Source organism: Rhipicephalus microplus, chromosome 9 (genome assembly GCF_043290135.1).
Source record: "Rhipicephalus microplus isolate Deutch F79 chromosome 9, USDA_Rmic, whole genome shotgun sequence".
Classification (NCBI taxonomy): domain Eukaryota; kingdom Metazoa; phylum Arthropoda; class Arachnida; order Ixodida; family Ixodidae; genus Rhipicephalus; species Rhipicephalus microplus.
This window is the reverse complement of record NC_134708.1, coordinates 19352990-19376610: the sequence shown is the minus strand read 5'-3', so window position 1 is coordinate 19376610 and position 23621 is coordinate 19352990. Positions and strand designations below refer to the sequence as shown.

The window sequence follows — 23621 nt, the reverse complement described above, 5'->3', positions numbered from 1 at the left end:
CCCGAGTTTATTAGAAGAAAAAAAAAAGAAGTTGCTTGCATTTTAACTTGGATAGCCGTTAGCCATCTTACTTCAATAGGGAAACAATGCCACCTTCGAACTCGTAAATGCTGCATTAATTATTTTTCAAAGCAGTACCACACAAAGGGACGCAAAACAAGGAGTCCACAGGTCGGCGAACTCTCTCACGAGTCAACTCACTCAAGACTCGGACCGAGCTGTGGGTCTGAGTCGGGTGAATAACATTTTCGTGAGCCCGAATCGAGTGAGTCCGGTTGAAGAAAATTTTCGTGAGAGGGAGTTCGAGTGAGCTTGGCTCGGAAAACTTTTGGCGAGTCCAAAGTGCAACGTGTATTTTTTGAGCGAGTTTGAGCGAGTTTTATTTTATTTTTTTTTGCTGACCTAAGGTCATATGTAGGTATAACGATTGGCCTTACCTGGATTCGCGTCTATTCACAGGTGTTCCAAAGCAGAGCCGCTCATACACCATTTCAATATTTATTATTAATGATTCGAGGCGTCAATTACGTTGGAGGTTGCCTTGACCCCCTACCCACAAACTCTTCCAGGGAAGTTATTGATAGTTAATAATTATGGCTGTCAACTCTTCCAAGAAAAACGACCTTACTGGTTTGCCAGCACACAGAACTCGTTTTCGAAGATACCATGTCGAACAGCGCCAAGAGGAGCATCGATTACGTGTGACATTGGTGTTAAAGAGCATTGACACCATCGTCGAAAAAGCTACTTCTAGGCTAAGGGGCTCATGAGCCGACTCGGTTGGACTCACTCTAACTCGGATCAATCCGTGAGTCTGAGTCCGGGTGAGTAATGTTTTGGTGAGTGTGAGTCGGAGCGAGTCCGGTCGAGGGAAATTTTCGTGAGTGTGAGTCCGGCTCAGGGAAGTTTTCACGAGTCTGTGTCCGAGCGAGTCCAAAGCTCGAAATATATTTCACAAGTGAGTCCGAGTGAACTCCATAAGTTTTGCCTGCCCACGAAACGCAGACGCAAAGGATGCAAACAAGTGCTGTACTGCAACTGACGTGCACGTGGGCTGACGGCAGTGACAACGATGAAGACTACAAAAACAAAAAATAAAATAAACAATGGCTCGCCAACTTGTTCATCAGTATGCATTTGTTACTTCATGAAAGCCAAAGCTTCAAAACTGTGTGCTATAAGCTCGGAAATTGGAATGGGCGAGACCAAAGCAAACCTCGTCATTCTTTTCGCAAGTTTAACAACTCAGAAGCGCGAGTTTAACTCGGGATATCCCGGTGAAAACAGGCGTGTATACGTCGCCAGAAAGATCCAGTCTTTCTATACGCGGGGTGGCCAGTGGACGGTTGTGCAGCGCCAGCAGTCGCTTTCAGGGGCGAAGCTCTTCTTGGTCCAACCTTGTCCTGCATCAGACGTAACCGGCAGTATCGAACAGACAGACAGACGAACGCGCGAATAGAAGAACGGACGGAAGCACGGACGGATGAACAAAAGGATTGATGCACAGACAGACGGATGCTTCGCCCCACTCATCATTTCCTCCATGGATATGCTGCGATTTTTTTTTTCCTAATAAAAATCTCGCCCGCAAACGCTGCATGCGTCGGCGTTAGGGGGAGAGAGAGGGGGAAGCGAGTGCAAGCAAGTGGTAGGAGAGAAGTGGCGAGAGTAACGCGCAGCTGTTGGACAAGGGAAAGGAGGAGAGTTACGCATGCGCAGTGTCAGCGTGGACGCCGACGACAACGCGGGAAATGCCGCCGCCATCACCTAAAAGAACAGAAATGTGTCCCGGCAAGTCCGATTTCGTTGCGTCTGCTCGCTAGGCTCTGCGTTTCTTGCGGCGCTATACGATTAATCAGATCCCGTTAATTATATTGCCGGGTGTCTATGCTAATACATGCTTTTCTCCACGGGAAACGGGAAAAAAAAGTACAAGGTCACGTGCATCCAGCGGCTCTCTTTTATTGACTCACAGGGGCGGCATGTCTCCTTCCTCGGGAATGACCTCCAGCTTCTTCGCCAACTCGGCGGCAATCCCAGGCCCGGCGTGAAGGGTGGCGTGGACGATGACGACGGCCGTGGTGGCTTCGAAGGACCACGTGACCGCGGTCCACATGTCCGCGTAGTAGAAGAGTGGCAGCGCGACCGCCGCAGCCACCACCAGCCTTTGGATCTTGCCGCCGAACATGGCGGTTTCCGTGCCCCAGAAGGTCGCGTTGTCCCCTTCCTCGTGCAGTTTGAGAGCGGCGCAGACCAGGGCCACTGCAGCGACGGCCAGCACCGCCATCCACTCGTCGGTGACCGTGAACGCCAGGATGATGAGCAGCACGACAAAGTAATTGCCGCGAAACGCGTCCAAGTTCGACGGCAGACGGCTGGCAAACTCCCCGAACGACCTCGGAAACGACACTTTCCAGGGGTTCAGGAAGACGTCCCAAGGCTGGGCGCGCTCGATCTGCTCCCAGCACCAGGAGGTCGTGGAGCGGACCAGGTCCGACTCTTCCCGAGCGGCGGCCGGGAAGAAGCGCCTCCGCTGAGGCATTGGCGTGGGAAATCGAGGGGCGACGGCCGTGGCATCGTCCGAAGGTGTTGGTTCCGGTAGCTTCGGCTCCGGAAGCTTCGGGGTGGCGCTGTCGAAGGGATCTCCGACGTCGCCTTGCTCGCGGTCCATGGCTTCACACTCGGGTGTTGTTCGCGACGCCCTGCTGCAGCGGGTGGAGGCCGGATGGAAAATGCTGACGTGGGCCTAGCGGTGGGTGGCAAGGCGCCGGTCTCGTGAAGCCAAAGACCAACGAACGCGCTCTGAATGCGCGCGCTTAAGTTCACTTCGTTTCCCTCGTCGTCGGTGACTGGTGTTGATAATGATGATACATCTTTTAAAAAATAGCGCCAAGGAGGTCTTCGACCAAAAAACAGGCAGATGCTTCAAATGGAAGCTCTCGCATAGCCTTACCAAATAAAATACGGTGCACTAGAATACTGCTAGTACACTATGCACTAAAGTAAACGCAGCGCCTGCCGGCCATTCGCTTCGGAAACACGCTTTCTTCGGGCGATGCCAGCTCAAATCTAACGTTGCTCCACTCTGTTAATGTAGAGTCTTGGCTTATTATAAAATTAGAGATTACTGTTCCCGATGAAGGTGACGCACCGAGTTGAGTTTTGACGACTTAATCTCCAATGACATTTTGCAATATCGTGAGGTTTCTCGAGTCAAGAAGTGACACGAAGGCACATATTGAACTGTGTATACGTAAAGAAAAAAAGCCATATTCAAGTTTTAGGGCGTGTTATATCCTTGTACGTTTTTATACTGCCCCTGCCGAGATGGTGTCCGTGGTCGCCTTTTGAGGGTTGGTGTGCCATGGAGCCACTATTTACCCCAGAAGCTCGTTTCATGCTACTTGAATGGCATGAATCCTGTGAAGAGACATGCCACTAAGGGGGGGGGGGGGGGCATTACAGAGAGAGAGAGAGAGAAGAGGAAGGCCAGGAGGTTAGCCAGATATCGACATTCGGTTTGCTACCTAGCACTGGGGGTGTGGAAACAGGGGCAAGAAAGAGAATGTAGAGAGAGAGAGAAAAAGAGAATAAAAAGAAACGCACCTGCACTTAGGAGAGAGCCTAAGAAGTCATTATGATATTACTTAATACACGAGGAAATCGCAAATACGTAAACGAAGAATGGTCATCGTCATAAGCCTATTTTGTGTCCATCGTTGGACGAAGACCATAGCCCTGCAGTGGCCATAAAACATTTACCCTGTCTTTTGCAAGCTAATTCCGTTTCATGGCAGCTAAGTTCTTTGTTTTGTCACGCCAGCTAAGCTGCTCTCGTCGTGAGCTGATTTTCTCGTCCCTTATAGTACTGTTTCATTTTTCCAGCTCTACGTGGCCGCTGGTTGTCCGTCCAAGGCATTACGTGGTACATATAGTCACTTCAATCGTTGGACATGTGAGTTACACGTCATGCAAACCGTTCGATCATTTGACACATGAAATAGAACGCCACGCTACACGAAAGTGCACTACTCTAAAAAAAAGTATGTTTGGCTCTTTTCGGGAAGTCCTGTCTTGGTACGTACATGACCCCCTTTAAAGAGACTCGAATGCTCTCTTTTGGGCCCATGGAGTCTTCCACGTGAGTACAATGATCTGTAAAGGTAGTCCACGCGTCTCTTTCAAGAGAGCACGACGTGTGCGTAGCAGCTGGAACTCGCAGAAGCAATCTATCTATCTATCTATCTATCTATCTATCTATCTATCTATCTATCTATCTATCTATCTATCTATCTATCTATCTATCTATCTATCTATCTATCTATCTATCTATCTATCTATCTATCTATCTATCTATCTATCTATCTATCTATCTATCTATCTATCTATCTATCTATCTATCTATCTATCTATCTATCTATCTATCTATCTATTTGTGCCTATCTATCTATCTATCTGTGCCTATCTATCTATCTATCTATCTATCTATCTATCTATCTATCTATCTATCTATCTATCTATCTATCTATCTATCTATCTATCTATCTATCTATCTATCTATCTATCTATCTATCTATCTATCTATCTATCCGCCTACGTTTGGTTGCTCTCATGATCACCCCCTTGGGGTACACCAAAATTAGTACATACCCGGGGGCACACTCGACGCGCTGGCCATGCTATGAATAATGTCACGATCTCGTCGCGTACATCGTCAAGCAGCCCCGCCGCGGTGGTTTAGTGGCTAAGGTACTCGGCTGCTGACCCGCAGGGCGCGGGTTCGAATCCCGGCTGTGGTGGCTGCATTTCCGATGGAGGCGGAAATGTTGTAGGCCCGTGTGCTCAGATTTGGGTGCACGTTAAAGAACCCCAGCTGGTCGAAATTTCCGGAGCCCTCCACTACGGCGTCTCTCATAATCATATGGTGGTTTTGGGACGTTAAACCCCACATATCAATCATATCAATCAATACATCGTCAAGCACTTTTCATAAAACAGTGGCACATACCCCCTCCCCCGACGCGCTGGTCATGACATGAATAATGTGACAATCTCGTCGCGTACATCGTCAAGCACTTTTCATAAAACAGGTGGGGGGGGGGGGGGGGGGCATGTGCTACTGTTTTGTGAACATTGCTTGACGATGACGACGAGGTTGTGACATTATTCATATCATGGTCAGCGCGTTCTCTGCTCTCTTTCATCTTCCCCATCCCTCTCCCATGCGCAGGGTAGCAAACCGGCTGCCTATAGGCTGGTTAACCTTCTTGCCTTTCTTTTCCCTCTATTTTCCTTCCTTCCTTCAAACCATCTTACCGTGGCACATACCCCGGACGGTGTGAACACACATGCGTAATTTTAATACCTGAGCGTTGAGAAAAAGCTGACTTAAGCAGCGGTCACCGGACGAACGCAAAGAATAGATGTCAGTATCCTTGCAGGAATCGAACCCTATAGCGTTTCAAGTGGCAATCAAGTATTCTACCACAGAACCATGCCAGGTCTCGGAAATACTTGGCAAATAGACCCCCAATGTTCAGGAAGTGTCAATTATGGTTGCAGTACTAACTATCAAATTTTATAAACATTACATATACATTCCCATGATACAGACGTCACTTCGGGTTACCGTCAGTTGTAGTTAGGTGCCATCCGCTGAGGTTGATTTGCGTAGCAGTGTTGAGGGCTGCCACCCTCGCGAGCCCCAGTGCAAACACCGGCGCTTCATATCGGCTTACCGCTTCTGGTGTTGCTAACATTCATGTTGCTGTTGGCATCGTTTCGCAAATGCAAACAACTGGTACCATAGAACGTATGTGGCGGTCTAACGTATGTGTGTGCACGGACTTGTACATATATTTAGCGCCCACTTCGTAACGTCTTGCTCGATAAAAAATTAAAACATATTCACCTTGCATCCGCATGCTTTGCATAACATCGATTCCCAAGGCACGTGGCATCTACCGATTTTTTTGTTTGTTACAGTACGATCGTTCCGGAATGCGGCTGTGTGTTGTCGTCAGCGCCCTCTCAGTATCTTTATGCAACCGTCTTCGGCATAGCGTACAGATAGTGTTATATATACCGGTCAAAGTGCGAAACGCTTTATACAGCGTGCATGCGCCTATAGGACTTACACAAACGCTTATACCTTAAAACCAGCTCACCCATCTATCGACAACTTTAATTAACTTGCTCTTTCCTTCTTTGCTTTTTACGTCGTTAAATGCCATTTCACGAGTCCCATCAAAAGTCAAACGGTGATGGATAGTAGAGGGGGGGGGGGGGGGGGCTCCTGTTTTTTTCGAGCAGAGCTTGGTCACGATTCGTTTAGCGCGCCACCGTATAACTGCGCTAAATCAGCGAATTAAAGGCTGCTCACGTTTCGCCTACAGCAGCGGGTAAAACAAATAGTCGATTACTTAGACGTAACGTCAATTCAAACGATAACAACTATTCCCACTCCCATCATTCGGGTCGTACCATGCAAGTGCTTCATTATAGGAGCCCAAGAGAAGTGACCGAAATTGGCGTGTTCTTTTTTGAGACTCCGAAATCGGTGACCGGTCTTGTGGTTCACCCTTTAACCATACAGTTATAATCTTTCGTGTCAGTCACTCGAGGGTGGGGTCTATTTCGATGGAAAAAAATGATATTTTACTAATGAGCTGTTTTTTTTCATATCACACGGCTAATTGCACCCATAAGTATGCCAGGCATTTGACTGTGAGCTGTCATTAAATCATCTCTTCCTTACATTCATCAGTCGTTTATGTATACACCGATACGAACATACCCTGCATGGGTGGTCTGGCTAGTTTGAAGGCAGCAGTTCGTTAGACGTGTAACTGCATGGTTTGAGAGGAATTTATACCCTTGTTACGGCAGCGCATATGCTAGACTACGTGAAACTCGATGTAGCATAAATTTTCGAGGCTTATCTCTACTGGCCATGTGCCCGAGGGTTTCTCTACCGCAATTTAATCTCGGTGCTATAACATTATGTAGCCGCAGTGTTACAATGTAGGCTTAATTACATTTAACTCATTCAAGGAGCCATTCTAGTACACGAGGCTATAGATGCATGGAATGGTTTGCGTACGAGCTGAACGAAAGAAGCCGAACGGATGAGGGGCTCGTTTTAACAACGTCCGGGATCGGTGGTAACGCTAGTGGGAATTAAAGACGGGTATGCTTTGCAGACACGCTTTGGCTAAATAACACCACTCGCCGCTAGACCACTAAAAATTTTGCGCCCAGTCGTCTAGCCCAGCACTGCAATTAGTTATCAGCCAATTCGTGAACAGTGTACAGTCTGGGAAAAATATAAAGATCAAAGAGCACGAAAGCTAAGCCTATCACGTCATACACAAACACACGGAAACACCTCAATACCTTGGTGCCTTCGTTTTTGTGCCTTCTTCCTTTGAGGTCGTTGCGGCGCATTTGCAGTTGTTAGTCGGCGTCCGTGGTGCCTTGATTTTTTTTCTTGCGTTTGTGTTTCTACGTCCTGTCTTTTAGAACACGCCAGTGTGCCTTTTGTTTCCGTGCACAGCTGTACGATCGCATGTTCGTTGAAAACGTGGTAGCCATGCGTTGCTAACGCTTGTGCCGTGACGGCTTCCTTTCTATCTCTGCGCATGCAGATGCTACGCTGAACTTTTTGTGCGTAATGCACTTCTCCGCAACAGACAGTGATTGTTATTACGGTGCCGCTTCAGTCGTTTTCATTTTTTAAAGGCATTCCGTCTCAATCACTGTTTGCTTACCTCATAATTGTGGTGCTATTTGCGTCCCGCCGCGGTGGCCCAGTGGCTAAGGTACTCGGCTGCTGACCCGCAGGTCGCGGGTTCGAATCACGGCTGCGGCTGCTGCATTTACGATGGAGGCGGAAATGTTGTAGGCCCGTGTGCTCTGATTTGGGTACACGCAGTAAAGAACCCCAGGTGGTCGAAATTTCCGGAGCCCTCCACTACGGCGTCTCTCATAATCATGTGGTGGTTTTGGGACGTTAAACCCCGCATATATATCAATCATGGTGCTATTTGGGACACAACAATACACCCGATCACGCGAGGAACGTGCGTATTTAGAAAGTTCCCGCGCCTTGAAGGCCCTTAACCTTTACAAGGTGTGTGCGCTGAAATCTTCGAGGGGTTGCAGGAAGTCTCGAACGCCCCTTGTGGGCGCTGCTATCGCCGTCGTATCAGCAGGTAAAAAAAAAAAAAACAATTCGTCATTCTCAGCAATGCGTTTTTACGATGCGCTAATCTTAAAACACTCCCCGGTGTGGTGGCCGCTATTTCTCGAAACTGTTATCGTCTTCCTCTCGCACTTCCAAGATTAGTTTCCTCGGAAGACGTGACTTCTGCACGGACCACTTCTTGGACTGCCCGTTCGCCCTCGAAGCACGGAGACTCGCGGCCATGCCCGAAGCGAAAACGGTCATCAACACACCTACCGCCCCTGCGGCCATAGGCCCGTACAGGTAAATGACGATATAAAGGCAGTGCTAATTAATTAGTCACTTCTGGGGTATTGCGTCCCGAAATAACGCCATGATTTCGACGTGCCGTGGCCGAGGGCTCCGGAAAGCTTCGATCCTCAGGTGTTGTTCTTTGAACGTGCACTAACGTCGTATAACGTACACGGACGTGTAACATTTCGCCTCCCCCTATATGTAACCGCATAGGCCGGAATCGAACCCACGACGTTCGCATCAGAGGGCGAACACCGTGAGTAGAACACTGTACCTATAACCGCTGAATCACTCTGGCGAACTCAGGGACAGCGCGGCATCTGCCGACGGAGCCGGCTTTCCAGAACATTTTCTTGGTTCTGTTGTTTTGTATTGCGTGTAGAAAAAAATGAAGCGAAAGTTATTTTTTTTAAAGAATGGTGGTTTGGTGGGGGTATAGATTATTTTGCGGATCGGTTTCGGTGCCGGCATATTGGATATGTTGCCGCGGAGGGCGTAGACATATACCTACGCGAAGACGGCTGGGGTGGGGCATTCGATGTTTGCTAACCTTCATCGATTTACGTTACGATATAAGAAATAGAAAATATAAAAAAAATCCGCTGAAGAGCGGATGTTATAATAGAGAATATGATATAGAAAAGTTTGCATATTTGCCATCTGGTGCACAAATTATGACCCAAAATAGGGGAGTCGTAGAAGTCTTGCGTATAGAGTGTTTATAACCTGTTAAGCTCGTAAGCAAGAGTTCCGCTTTCCGATGAGGCAATGCAAAGAACATGTGTTTGCTCAAATTTAGAAGAACTCCAGATGGCAGATATTGGTCCGGAGTTGCTCCCCTATACGAGTTCGAGGCGTCATCGTTTCGTGTTCTTGGCAAGTAAAACTACAGGAATTATCATTTTTAGCCTTTAGAACACCGCGAGAACTATGGCAAGTCTATATGGTAGAAACGTGAAGTAATTTGACCGTGTATTTTCGACGGCTATAATAATACTTGGAGCTTAACGTGTACAAACGACTCATGCCATAGCGGAGGGCTAGTGGCGTGCCCAGGGGGTGGCGCACTGACCACCCCCCTTCCCCTTATTTATTTTATTATTTTTCGTGCAGCCTGCATACAGGGCACTAAATGACACTCGATCACATTCTGCTTGTCCGGCCCCAGTTCAGATCAAGCAGGTGCCCCCCCCCCCCCCACCTTCAACCCTCCCCCACCCAGCGCTCTTTTCTGGCCATTTTGTCTCTTCGTACCGTTGTCACGCTGTTACTATATTATACAACCACGATGAGCCAACTCGCCCAAATTAAGTCCCTGTACCCCCCCCCCCCTACCCTCTTCTGCATTTTTTTTTGCCTACGCCTCTGCGAAGGGCTCCGTAAATTTTGACCACCCGGTATTCTTAAGTGAGGCTTACAGCACACAGTACATGACCCTCTAGTATTTCATTCATTTCCATCTAAATGTGAGCGCCGTGGCGGGAATCGAATCCACGACCTTTGGAACAGCAGCGGGACACCATGACCACTTCGCCACCGAGGCGGACTCTCGTGACTAAGGCTGCAGCCACTCTGGAGAGGTAATATTTTTGTTTTCATTCCTTTTATTTTCTTTCAGCCATGCTGTTCGTGTGGGCAACACCGTGTACGTGTCCGGTCAGGTGGGCTCGCACCCAGGGACCAATAAGTTCGAGTCCGGCGTCGCCGCACAGACGAGACAGGTATACCGGCATTCGTGAATGCATCTCGAAGTGACTTATCATGACGCTAACTGGTGCTTCTAATCTCCGTTTATTCGACAAACAGACCCTGATCAACATCGGAAACATACTCAAGGCGAGCGGGATGAGCCTCGATAACGGTAATCGTCGTTTTACGCTCATTCGCGGAACGCGTTGTAAACGCGACCTTCGCCAAGAGACACTGTACAATGTCGTTCTTTGTGAAAGGGAACACGCGAACGCGTGGCCGGCGCTCTGCGGCGGCCGCCTACGGCACCATCAACCGACAAGCGAAGAAAGCACGTTCGCTTTTCGCGTCATCTATGGCCAAGCAAGATAACTAGTTACGGCCGGTAGACAAGCGGTGCTAGATTACGTTCCCTGATCGATAGCGTGGCGGGCGATATCGGGTGATTACTGCAGCTTGCGCCGTGGTCGCGAACAACGCTTGATATGCTGGCAGTGGACTACGCACTGTAGGCGTGAGCAGAGAGAGAGAGAGAGAGAGAGAGAGAGAGAGAGAGAGAGAGAGAGAGCAATCTATAGCAGTGCTTGTCAACCCGCCATAACTCGTTATTTTTTTGCAACAGATGGCGCTGAAAGCAAACGTATTTCCTTTTGCTGTGAGTTGATGGTGCTGTAGGCAGCCGCCTCAAAGCACAGAGCCACGCGTTCGCGTGTTCCCTTTCATAAAGGATGACAGTGTACCGGTGCTTTATGAAGAAATGAAAGGTAGGGGGAGGTATGTGTGGGAAGGATAGCGCAGGGGAGAAATGAACCGTGTTCTTGTCACATAACTAGAAGAGGTTTTGGGGTACTTTAAAATGGATACTAACATATATATGCAATTGTAAGTTAGTTTAGAGTCGTAAATTGTGCCCAGAAAACAACTGTCGTAAATAGTTTATCAAGAGGTTTATTAGTACCATAAGAGTGTGATATGTTTATTAATAGATTAGGAAATCAATCTTGAACATCTCGTTTACATTTCCTGATGAAGCCTCCGATGTGAATATCACGGCTTCCAAAGTGCTTTTCGTATTTTTAGCCCATTGGCTAAAAAAGAACAAAAAAAACATAAACTTGGTGTGGTATGTATTTAGACCCAGCAGAAGAGAAGGTGATTACTTGCCGAATCAGAGGTTCTAGTCGTTACCGTGAAAATCTGATGTCATGGTGACTGGCACGGGAACTTACAGGTGGTGCCGCCCAGGGTTTCGTAACCACCAGAAAATTTTTATCTGGGGGTGTTTAAATGTATAGCGGCTAACTTTGACAAGTGGTAGTCGACGTGAAGGTGTGTAGAGACTTTGGCATCGCTCGTAGAAGTGAAACCACATATCTTGAACTGCAATATCTGGAAGCAAACTGCAGTGCCCCACCCTGTTTCCGACGTCTCTCTTATCAGCGTATACCATAATGGTCTGACAAGCGCGCTACACATTCTAAAGCAGATAAGGAGTAGGAGAGAAAACTCTGTTTTTTTTCCTAGATATGAAGGTTATACGCAGAGAGGCTGGGATTATAAGCTTGAGCTCTGTAACAACGTGTTTGAAGACATGCTCTTAGAACATTTTTTCATTCTTAAACGTTGCTTTTGACTGAATGGTGTTGCTTGTGTTCATGTCGTTCCTAAATAAACAATGTGTCGTGTTGTCCCGCGCAATATAATCACGTGACAACGCACGCCCCCCCCCCTTTTTTTTTTTAACGTTCTATCCAGTCGTGAAGTGTACGGTCTACTTGGCGTCTATGGACGACTTCAAGGAAATGAACAAAGTGTACGCTGAATGTAAGTAACAGAAGAAACGTGTAGTACTGTAGAACTGTGCCATGTGACTATTTTTCTTTTTTTAATATGCACTTTGTGAAGTGCTTCTATTTGAGAGCAGTAGCCATAGGGAAAAAAAATCTTCTTTCCCATGTGGTTTCTTTTCTGGGCTACAGCAAAATGAACATCTGCTAAGCCGTACGTGAATTTCTTGGCGACAGAATTAAAGAATTCAGTGCTAATTAATTTTCATTCTAAATTTCGCACTTCAGCCTTTATTTGACTAGCCGAATGCATGCCACTGTAATGTTGTGTAATTATTATATTGTTACATAAAATAATCATGTTATAATATTTGATATTCCCAGTGAATCGATTATTTTTTTATTTTACATGTTTTTTCTCTCTAGTTTAATCTTTATCCTTATATTAACCACTGGCTTAATAGCCAACCCACCTAAGTGGGCCAGAGCCATATCACAAGGATCAAGCAAATAGGCAAGCGCAACAGAGTGCTCATCTAAGAGAAGGTGAACAAGAACAAGTTTTTGCTGCTTAGATCTCATACAGCAAGGAACGCCACGTGCTTTATTGAAGCGAAGCAGTACATGTAAAATGACCAGGTTTTAGAGAATCGCGTACGCGCATAGGACGCGTATGGAACAGCGATTTTCGGTGCACGTGTACCTCGCCAGCTCGGAATCATCGTTCACAAGTGTCGCGATACTCGGTGAGGGCACGTCCGACCAATCGTCGTGCCCCTCTGTTCTGGTGACGTATAGAGATCGCGCTAGCGGTTTTATCAGAAGTCCGGCCCTTTGAACTCGCTATAAAATGGACGTGTGTCGTTCGCTCGGAGGAACAAGAACAAAGTGAAAAGAGCTGTTCTTTTTTTCGCTATGCCAAGGCGCGTGTGTTCTTCCCCTAGCGGAAAAGTCGCGAAACATCTCTTCATCTTGGAGGCTTTGCATCTGACAATACCGCTTGTCCCGGCTCCTGCGAAACTCCTTCCACATTACTCGCGAACACGCGTAAGGACTTGTTAATATGGTTGATTGGGCGAGTTGGTGATACATTTCAAACGCGCCACAGAAAGAGACGGAGCAAATGCTAGACCACCGTCTCTTTCTGCGGTATCCTTGCGCGTGTTTGCTAGTAGTATGGGCGCATTCAGCCAATACCAACTAGGCCAGTTAGCCGGGCTCAGCTAGGCCGTGTACCTATATCATAGAGTTTCTTAACATACACTAGAGTGAACTCTGGCGCTAGTGTCTATGTGAGCTGCAACACACGGCGCTTCTGAGCGAGCATGGGAATGATGGGTGGTACACACATTTGTCTAATTTTCGTACTTCGGGCCTGCTTCTGGCTCCGTGTGTGTTCGTGTGGATTGGAGCTGTTTTTTCACGAAAACATAAATTAGCAATTGCTCAACGTTTGCGCTTCACAACCTTATTCTTTTAGGCTTAGCATTTCAAATCAAGTCACCAAGTTCAGAAGGGTTCGTTCTTTCTTTCAAAACAAAACCGTAACCAGCAATAAACGAAGGCGCAAGTACGATTCGCCGCCCGCAAGTACGAACACTAGGCAAATGTGTGTACTACCCAGCATTCCCATGGTCACTGGATGATCGCAGCGCCAGAGTGCCTTCTAGTTAATTTTGGGAAACTCTATGACCTATAGGAGGCGGTTGGCAGACGCAAACTTCAAGGAGCCCAGACGCAAATTTTAAAGGCGAAGTGATGAGGCAGGTAGATTTTTGTCGAGACGTGCACATGTACGAGACATCAAGGGCTAATAGAGCTTAGAAAATATTTCGTGCCGTTGACTTCACAGTTTTGCGTGGTCAAGTGGCCAGCTGTGTTTACCTTGCCCCCGCAACTGCTCCTGCCTAGCTCGGTGCTCTTTGGAACTGAAACCGAGGCGGGTGCCCTGAAATCCTTTCTAAACAAATAACCGTTACGCGTTCGCGCAAACGAGGTTTCCGTCCCTGATAAGCGGATCAAAATGTAGTAGTACAAAAATACTAATAAAAATACTAATAATAATAATAAAAGGTGCACAATTTCTGTGTCAGTGCGCCTTTAAATTGCAGGGGCTATACCTCCTCTGTGTCCCCTATACTGTCGCCGTCCCTAACTGTATGTTTTTGCCTGTTAGTTCAGTCACTTGTTTTTGCAGAAAACAGATATATAAGCCTGCAGTACGCTTTAAAGGGACTTCAAAGTCAAATAGCGCTTTATGTCAGAGTGAAAGCTTGGTATGATAACGTCTAAAACGACGATATTATATCAACAGCAGTGCCATACTTAGTGAGAAATTAATATAAATACACGAGAACAGATGCGCCACGAGTAGGACATTCGCAAAATGATCCCGATGGCGTCAGACTTAGCACCTATAATTATTCACTAGTAATCGAACTAGCTGTACTAAATAAAGAACCATCCGTGCATCAAGAAACGTAATAAAATGCTGCTTGTTCGTTTCTGTTTGATTCATAAAAAAGAAGAACCGCTGGACGTTACTGCGGGGAATGGCACGAATGGTTCAAAAGTTCAATTTTCGCCTGGTTAACTGGACAGGTCGTGCCATCTAGCGGGTCCCAGTTGAACTAAGTCCGTCTGCCATCTCGGAGGCCATGGCGAAAAATTGCTCAATGACCGTTGTTGCTGCTGTGCTGCTACCTTCGTTCTGCTGCGCACTATAGTGTCGGCGGCCGCACTGTGAAGCCGGGCAACGTTGTGTACGGCAACAGTGACGTGATATGTTATAATTGAGGCGGGTAATTCGAAGTGTGCTATTGTGATGTGTACCACTCAAACGTGATTTTATTTGAAAATAAGCACTTACAAGGGTCCAAAGTAGCACTGCGAGGTTTCTGGTCTGCTATTTGAGCAATCTACATAAACTCGATATTTGGCTTTAGTACCCGTTTAATTAAGACGAGCCTATGCATACGCGTCGTCATGCTGGTAAATGCGGAATTTTTTCGCGGCTCTCCCGACAATTCCTTCCCCTCTTAATCTTGCTGAAAGCCGGTTTCTCCCGTTAAATGTAAACTTAATTCATTATGATTTCTTCTTGTATGATCGCAAAAAAAAAAGAGACTAATACGAGTTCGACTCAATTTCATTCTAGCTATGTTACTGCGCGAAAGGTCATTCGGCTGTGTTTTCAATGCTGTTGCAGTTTTCCAGAAGGACTACCCGGCAAGAGCTGCTTTCCAGGTGGCAAAATTACCAGAGGTAAGTCCCTAAAGATCAGAAAACCCCTCAGTACTTCCCATGAGGTTCGAGTTTTATCACTTCGTTTTCGCGGTGATGAAGAAATACACATAGGCATGCCCAGGATCCCACATCAGGGGGGAGGGGGAGGTTAATCGCAGCGCCCCCAGCTCCCTAATAAGTCAATGTAGGAGAGAAACATTGTGCCCCCCCCCCCCCCCGTCTTTTAAGTTAACGTGTGGGGCAGATTTTGTGCCTACTTTACATGATTATAAAGGACGGCCACCCCCTCGTGCTCACGCCTACGGAAATACGCTTACGTTAGGCGATTTGCATATTCCGTAAGTGACACCTACAGTCGTCGCTTGAGCAGGTGTTTTCCAGTGAAGCTGTTTCAAAACCGTTCAGTGAACACGGCGTTGTTACTGTAGTGCGAGCGTTTTCCGCGGTATGGCGCTACTGTCTGATCCTCTGTGCGCGCAGTTCATCACCGAGTTTGGTGCGTTTCCGCACTCCAAAGGACACACAAAGCAAAATAGTTTTCTATATATACACTAGAGAGAACTCTTGCGTTAGTGTCTATGAGACGCCACCTTGGGATTCCCGCACCAAACACCATGACGTCACAGATTTCGAAGAAGTCTGGTGGGCTTTACGTACTTTCTAATCCGTAAAAACGTCGTATAATGCCATCTGTGGGGGCATTAGACGTAGCATACGAATTCGCAGAAAATTTAATCGAGCCAAGATTGCAAAAATACAAAAAGAAAACATTGAAATTCGGCACGAAGTCTCAAACTCAAACTTCAAGCTGTTGCTCTTTGGCGATCACATGGCCCTTGCGCCAGCCCCGCCGCGGTGGTCTAGTGGCTAAGGTACTCGGCTACTGACCCGCAGGTCGCGGGTTCGTATCCCGTATGCGGCGGCTGCATTTCCGATGGAGGCGGAAACGTTGTAGGCCCGTGTGCTCAGATTTGGGTGCACGTTGAAGAACCCCAGGTGGTCGAAATTTCCGGAGCCCTCCACTACGGCGTCTCTCATAATCATATGGTGGTTTTGGGACGTTAAACCCCTCATATCAATCAAATAAATTGGCCCTTGCGCCAATAAACACCACATATCATCATCATGAAACTTCAAGCTTCATTTTCTCTGCTAATAATTAACATATGATAGGGAAACATGGCATTAGAGTTCTCAGAATGTAGTTTTCCAGTGTAAACCAAGTCATTGTTTCAATTTATCGTCCCTTTAATATGGACGGGTGGTACTGATGTCCCTTAAGGGAACACTTTGGGCAAATAACAATTTATGTCATAGTGAAATATGAACGTATTAAATCGTCTAAAACGGCAATATTGCCAAAGCAGTGCCACACTTGCCGATAAATTAAGCTGAATGCATCGCGCAACGTGCACCACAAGTTAGGAATGAACGGGAAGCCACTCATGTCTCACTTGTGGTGCTCTTGACGCTTGTGTGTTTGCCTGACTTCTGATGAAGTATGTTCTGTGTACTTACTGGTGATAATCCCATTCATTAAAGAAAAAAAAACCACAAGTGAGACATTTCAGAAAAAGATCCCGATGACGTAAGAGCGTCCGATGACAAGTTATCACTAGCAATCGACCAAACTATCAGCAATAAAAAACCTTCCATGCATCAAGAGACGAAGTATAATGCTGCTCGTCCGTTTCTTTCTTATTTATAGAAAAAAAACAGCCTTGCGTTACTACGGGGGCTGACGCGAGTTGTTCAAAAGTTATATTCACGTCAGGTTGGATGGACGAATGGATTGATGTGGCTGCACCCTTTAAATCGGGCAACGGCTAACGCCACCTAGCCGTAATACGTAGTGACCTAACAAGTAGATTTATCTTTTTTTCCCTTTAAATAGTGAAGTTGAGGACTGGTACTTTGCAATGGAAGGTTTAATTTTCACTCGTATTTTGACTTTAGCCACCAATCAGATAACCTCCTTCTAGTTAACTCTACCCGCTTAAAGTCTATTTTGCCCTCCCTGTCCCTAAACACCAGTGCTTTGAAAAACTCTGCGCCATCATCCTGAACTATAGGGTGAAGCCCTTTACAGAACATTATCAAGTGTTCGGCTGTTTACTCCCCCTCTCCACACGCACTGCATACCGTGTCTACCCCTTCGTATTTGGCCCGATATGTCTTGGTTCGCAATACTCCCGACCTGGCCTCAAACATTAGAGAACTACCCCGAGTATTATCATAGATCCTTTCCTTGGCAATTTTCTGCTTAAACGTTCGATAGATCTCTAGTGCGGACTTCTTAATCATGCCAATTCTCCACATGTCAGTCTTCGTTTCCTTCACTTTCTTCTTAACCGATAGTTCTTTTTGGTTTGGCCACCTGCTGTTTTCTAAGTATTTACCAGTCAAATTCCTGGTTCGCTTCCTCCATTTTGTATCGACATTCTTCATGTACAAGTAGCCGAAAACCTTCCTAGCCCAACGCTCCTCCCCCATTTCTCTCAATCGCTTTTCAAATTTTATCTTGCTGCTAGCTTTCCTGCCCTCAAATGATGTCCATCCCATATTACCTTGTGTTCCCTGATTTGGTGTATTCCCATGAGCTCCTAAAGCAAGCCTACCTATTTCACGTTGCTTAATTTCTAATCTTGCTTGAACTTCCGATCCCATGCACAAGACCACATTACCGAACGTCAGACCAGGAAGCTAAAGCTCCTAAAGCATTTCCGAATGTCAGACCAGGAACCATGGCCCCATTACATATCCTCTCACAACATCATACCTATTGTAAATCCACAGTGCCCTGTTTCTCATATCACCTTGTACTCCCTGATTCGGTGTATTCCCGTGAGCTCCTAAAGCAAGCCTACATATTTCACGTTGCTTAATTTCTAATCTTGCTTGAACTTCTGATCTCGTGCACAAGACCGCATTGCCGACCGTCAGACCAGGAACCATGACCCCTTTCCATATTTCTCTCACAACATCATACCTATTGTAATTCCACCGTGCCCTATTTGTCATCACTGCTACATTCCTGTTACCTTTAGCCGTTACGTATATTTCGTGTTCCCTTAGGTACGCGGTCCCATTGCTTATCCATACGCCCAGATATTTGTATTTATCTGTTATCTCTAGCGTGACCTCCTGTATTCTAAGCTCCCTACATTTATTATCATTAAAAATTATGACGTAATTCCACAGTGCCCTATTTTTCATCACTGCTGCATTCCTGTTACCTTTAGTCGTTACGTATATTTCGTGTTCCCTTAGGTACTCGGTCCCATTGCTTATTCATACGCCCAGATAATTGTATTTATCTGTTATCTCTACCATGACCTCCTGTATCCTAAGCTCACTATATTTATTATCATTAAAAATTATGACTGCTGATTTTTCCTTACTGAATCTGAAATCTAACCTATCTCCCTCATTGCCGCAGATGTCCACCAATTTCTGCAAATCTTCTTCGTTGTCGGCCATTAGCACTATATCATCTGCGTACATCAATGCTGGTAGTGCCTGTTCAATGAGTTTTCCTTGTTTGACGAAAAAGGTTGAATCGAAGTCCACGTCCCTCTAATTTGGCCTCTAATCCTTGTAGGTACATCATGAATAACAAGGGTGACAGAGGACACCCCTGCCTAAGCCCCCATCTTAGCTCTGTGGGCTTGGATACCTGTTTTTACCACATTATAACGGCCTTGTTACCATTATAGATATCCTTTAAAAGATTAGTGACTCCATCTACCACATCTAGTGTGTCCAGTATTCCCCACAAGTCCTCTTGAACCACGCTATCGTACGCTCCCTTGGTATCCAAAAAATGCTAGCCACAGGGGCCTGTGTTCCTTTTTTGCTATTTCGATGCACTGTGTCAGTGAAAACAGATTTCCAACCTCCTGTGTTTCCAAAACCCATTATGCAGTTCCCTTAGCACCCTCTCATCCTCTATCCATGCCTGCAGTCTTTCCTTTCTAATCTGCATAGCCAGCCTGTAGACCAGTGATGTCACTGTTATCGGACGGTAGTTGTTTGTCAGCTTTGTCCCCCTTTCCTTTAGAGAACATGCTCATCCTGCTAAGTTTCCATCCATCGGGGACATCACCATCGATTATTGTTTTACTCACTGATTCTCTCAATGTCTGCTTAGAATTCGGACCCAATGTCTTCATCAGCATAATTAAAATGCCATCTGGGCCTGTTGATGTACTGCTAGGAGCCCTCTTCTCAGCACTTTCCCACTTTCGTTGTGAAAATGGAGCCATTGCACCACTTGATTCGTCCTTGTCTATTGTGGTGCATAAAGTACTTCTTTGTTGAAATTTTTCTGTCACCCTTGTTCTTATATATTCAATAGCTTCGTCCCCTTCTAGCCTAGCACCTTGAACTGTAGTTATAAACCTCTGCTCAAGGCTTGTCTCGTTTCTTAGCGAGTTTAGATGGTTCCAAAATTTCGCAGCTGCCTTTCTATCCTTTTTATGTACTTATGCCAGCCACTGAGCCCCCTTTCTTCTAATCTTTTCATTGATCAGAAGGGATGCTTCCCTTCTACAGCTTAGAAAGATGTCCCATTTTCTTTCAAGATCATCTGTTGGTTCACCCCGCTGCTTAGCATGCCTGCGTTTCCTAGAGGCTTCCTGATGTTTTGTTATGGCTCTCTTAACTTCCTCATCCCAACAACTCTTGGGTTTGTGTCTCCTTTTCCGGGGTGACTTGTCACGTGCCTTAGGAAGCTCTAGCTCAGTCTAATTAGATTCGTGTATGTCCATACCGTTTTCTTATACTCGGTGATTACTTTCTCAATTTGTTTAGCAGCTATTTCTATTTGCCTTTCTGAATAAAAATTTTCCTGTAGTTTCTCATCTTGTCTCTTTCCCACTTTCACTGCTCTTCCAAAACTTAGCTTGATACGTTTGTGATCACTACCCAGACTTCTGGAGCCACATTCATCTATGTGCATTACCCTGAGCCTATCATTCATGCTATGTGACATCAGTGCATGATCTATCGTCGACTGCAGCCTTCCTACTTCCCATGTTATTTGCCCTTCACACTTCTCAGTATACTGTTGCAAATGATCAAATCAAGCCTTTCACACATATCCATGATCATTTTGCCTGTCGGGTCGGTATACCAATCTCTATATTCGATGTGCACATTCATATCTTCTAGTATAATTATCTCGCACTCTCCTGCTAGTTCCTCAATGTCCTTTGATATAAACTCCACCAATGCCTGGTTTTCCTCTCTGGCCTTTGCTCCAGTCCACAAGTACACCAAACCAAGGAGTGTCATCTGCCCAGCTACTATCCCTCCTTACCATAAATGTTCCATGCATCCCTGCTTGACTCTTTGCCAACCCATACTTTTATGTATGAATGCACCAATTCCACCCCCTTTTTGCTGCCTTCTGTTCTATTGCAATATTCCCATACGTAGTCCGGATTTCAAGGTGGTTGCTCTATGTCCATAAGATGTGTCTCCACAACCCCATATATCATCAGCTCCTCATGCCTCAACTGCTCTTCTATCTCTTCCTACTTTAATCTATTCCTGCCACCCTGCATGTTAATATATCCTATGTCTGACTTAGCTCGACCCTTGTGCTTACGTCGATTTCTTCTCCCACGGACTCCGTGTGGCTTGAATATTTGTGCCCCTTTATAACCGTCTTCGGATACACTGTTGGCCTCAGGGATCTGGGTCCGCCTAAAAAACTTGCGGCTTGACGACCCATCCTATTACCAACCATCCTGCCCGTTGCACCACTGTAGTGAATGTCATCCTGTGCAAAGGGGCAAGCGCCGGGCTCGTAAACGTCTTGGTTCACTTTCATTACGCTGTATCCGAGTTGCCAGCTCATACCCTTGATCACACAGAGTGCCTCCACTACCCTCCTTTCAATCCCACGAGACTGCCCCGAGACCTCTGGAACTGTGCATATGGTCACATGCACACTCCCAGAGGCTTCTCGGAGCTTATGCATCCCATCCTCCAACTTTCTCTGAAGGTTCTGATCCTTGCCCTTCAACACATCATTGAGCCCAGCATGAATAATGACGAGATTTTCGCCCGCCATGCTGTCCTCTACAACCTCCTAAGCTTTGGCCAGTGCATCTACCATGCTCTTCCCTGACTGGGCCTCCACCCTCACTCTCCCATCTTCCTTCACTGTCGTGAAGACGCCATCCCTAACCCTGGCCACGTTAGAGTACCCCACCAATAGGACTCTTCTACACCCCAATCGCTGGCTGCCTGTTTGTGATGGCGCCCCTGTTTGCTTCACCTGTTTCTCTCTCTGTCGCATGTCCTGTGTTTCTGCCCTATACTTGAAGTCTGCCGCGCCTCCGAGCTGTATGTTCTCGGAGCCTCCGTGTTGTGGCCAGACACTGCGGCCCCTTGACCTCCCTTCTCGCCTGTTTCTTCCCACCTGTCGCCTTCTCCGCTACCCACGCCTTCTGTCTCGCACCGCTCGGAGCCGTGGCAAAGCGCCATTAGCTGCTTTACCCGCTGCTCGAGCTCGGTCCGCCCTTTCCGTTTTTTTCGAAGGTCGCCCTTCATTTGCTCTAATAGGCTGGTGGTAGCCTCCTCCTGCTCACGCGACGCTCCAAGCTGTTTTTGGAGTTCTATCATCTGCTCCCTTTCCGCCCTAAATTCCCCGTAAGCCCCTCGATGCTAGCCTCCATGTGCTGCACGGCCCCCTTCAGTGCCTCGCACAGCCTCCACACGAAGCTTGCCTTCTGCGCGTCGGCCAAACTCGTGAATTTTGTCTCGTCCAAGTGCCACAAGCGCTTGCATTCGTCGCACTGCACCAGCTGGTTCTCGCCCGTGGTTTTCCTAGCCTCCTTAGCCATCGCCTGCCCGACCATCGGACCGAGCACCCGACAGCCCCAAGTTCAACCCTAATCCCGCTATCAAGCCGCCTTCGCTAACTCTCCTACCTCAACAACTGTTTGAAGCTGCCGCCTACACCGCACGCAGACGTGTTCAATTTCGCTAGTAGCCTCTCACTTAGTACACTTCGAGTTCGGCTCTAGCTGTTTAACAACTAACCGGGCGCACCAAACTTCTTCAAAACAGCCGTCTACCCCGTTCACGTGGTCAATGTCACTGCAACGTTGCCCGTGTCCCATACCTACAGTACTCGCAACGCAAGGTATTGATTAGGAAAGAAAAACCAATAATGGTGTTCACTAGCACAAAAAAAAAATAAAGGAAAACTTATCTCTCGTTGTGCGCTGCTTCTGCCTTATAGATGGTGGTTAGGCCGTATAGGTGGTGTCACCTAGCGGGGACCAGTTAAAAAGAAAGCAAGCAGAAAATTGTTCAGTGGCCGTTGTGCTGCTGCAGCTCCCGCTACTTTCGCTCCACTGCTACTAGAGTAGACAGCTGCCAACAGCGCAGTAAAGGCGGGTAACGTTGGGCAGGGCCACAGTGACGTCAGATGGACCTCTTTCAGGCGGGTGATTTGAAGTGCGCTAACGCGATGCGAACCACTAAAGCGAGTCATAAGCACTTCCTTGGCACAAAAGCAGCGCTACGAGGTTTCTGAACAGCTATTTCAACAATCAATGTCGAATTGATATTTGCTTTTAGTGCCGCTTAAAAGCGCCATGTCGTTTTTCCGCGTGATAGGACGTGTGGTTTTTGACGTCGCGTTAATGTTATCTTTTGCATCAGTTCTATGTTCTTTTGTTATTGACGCATAGAGGTGAATAACAACGTGGCTGCATCGTTATCATAATGACGCAAGTTAGCGCAATGGGATTATGCTTCCCTAACCTTCTCTTGCAAGCCTCCATGTTAGGAAACCAGTACGTTATGAAGCTGCGTCGATGACTACACGTGCATAATGTGCATTGTTCTTTTATTGTTTGCTTACTTTTTTCCGCCACAGAATTCACTGGTTGAAATCGACGCCATCGCGGTAGACTTCGCCGCCTGAAAGGAAACCGATGGTACATAGCTTCACAAGTCTTGGAGCTCTACCTGCCCTAATAAAGTGCCCAAAAAATCTCTTCATCTGTTTTGTGGGATGATGAATGAAATGGAAAAAAAAATAAACGCTTATTTTCGAAGTGGTATACCTGGGTAAGTCCCGGTTGTACTCTCGGTGGAAGGTTTCTTAACTTTAGAAGTCATCTGGCCTTCGACGCCTCTTTGGACATTGCGACAATGTATGTTGTTGCTCAGGTACTCGGATTAACAAGGTAAGAACATAATTCTAATTAAAACTTGTTGTTGGGCTGGTTGGCAACTCTTCATATTTTTTTAGCACAACTTAGGAGTAGTGTGAGGAGAAAAACAGAAGGTTGGAGACGTTATTCAGTTCTCAAGCCGGCTGGCTACCCTGCACCGTAAGAATTAAAAACACTCGCATATTAGCGCTCGCTTTCACTCAAGTGCTGTGTGTGATGTGC

At 46.7% G+C, this 23621-nt stretch overlaps 2 protein-coding genes across 2 annotated transcripts; one reads left to right on the top strand and one right to left on the bottom strand.

The window, feature by feature from the left end:
• Positions 1–1946: 1946 nt before the first annotated feature.
• Positions 1947–2843, bottom strand: LOC142771573 (prenylated Rab acceptor protein 1-like). Its single transcript, XM_075873240.1, has one exon. The coding sequence runs from the start codon at positions 2669–2671 to the stop codon at positions 1970–1972; it is 702 nt and encodes a 233-aa protein (XP_075729355.1). The 5' UTR covers positions 2672–2843; the 3' UTR covers positions 1947–1969.
• A 5457-nt stretch (positions 2844–8300) lies between these two features.
• LOC119164907 (reactive intermediate imine deaminase A homolog UK114) lies at positions 8301–23285 on the top strand. The gene is made up of 6 exons (XM_075873239.1): positions 8301–8488; positions 10098–10200; positions 10286–10340; positions 11924–11992; positions 15164–15219; positions 23099–23285. The coding sequence occupies exons 1-6, from the start codon at positions 8427–8429 to the stop codon at positions 23144–23146; spliced, it is 393 nt and encodes a 130-aa protein (XP_075729354.1). The 5' UTR covers positions 8301–8426; the 3' UTR covers positions 23147–23285.
• Positions 23286–23621: the final 336 nt, after the last annotated feature.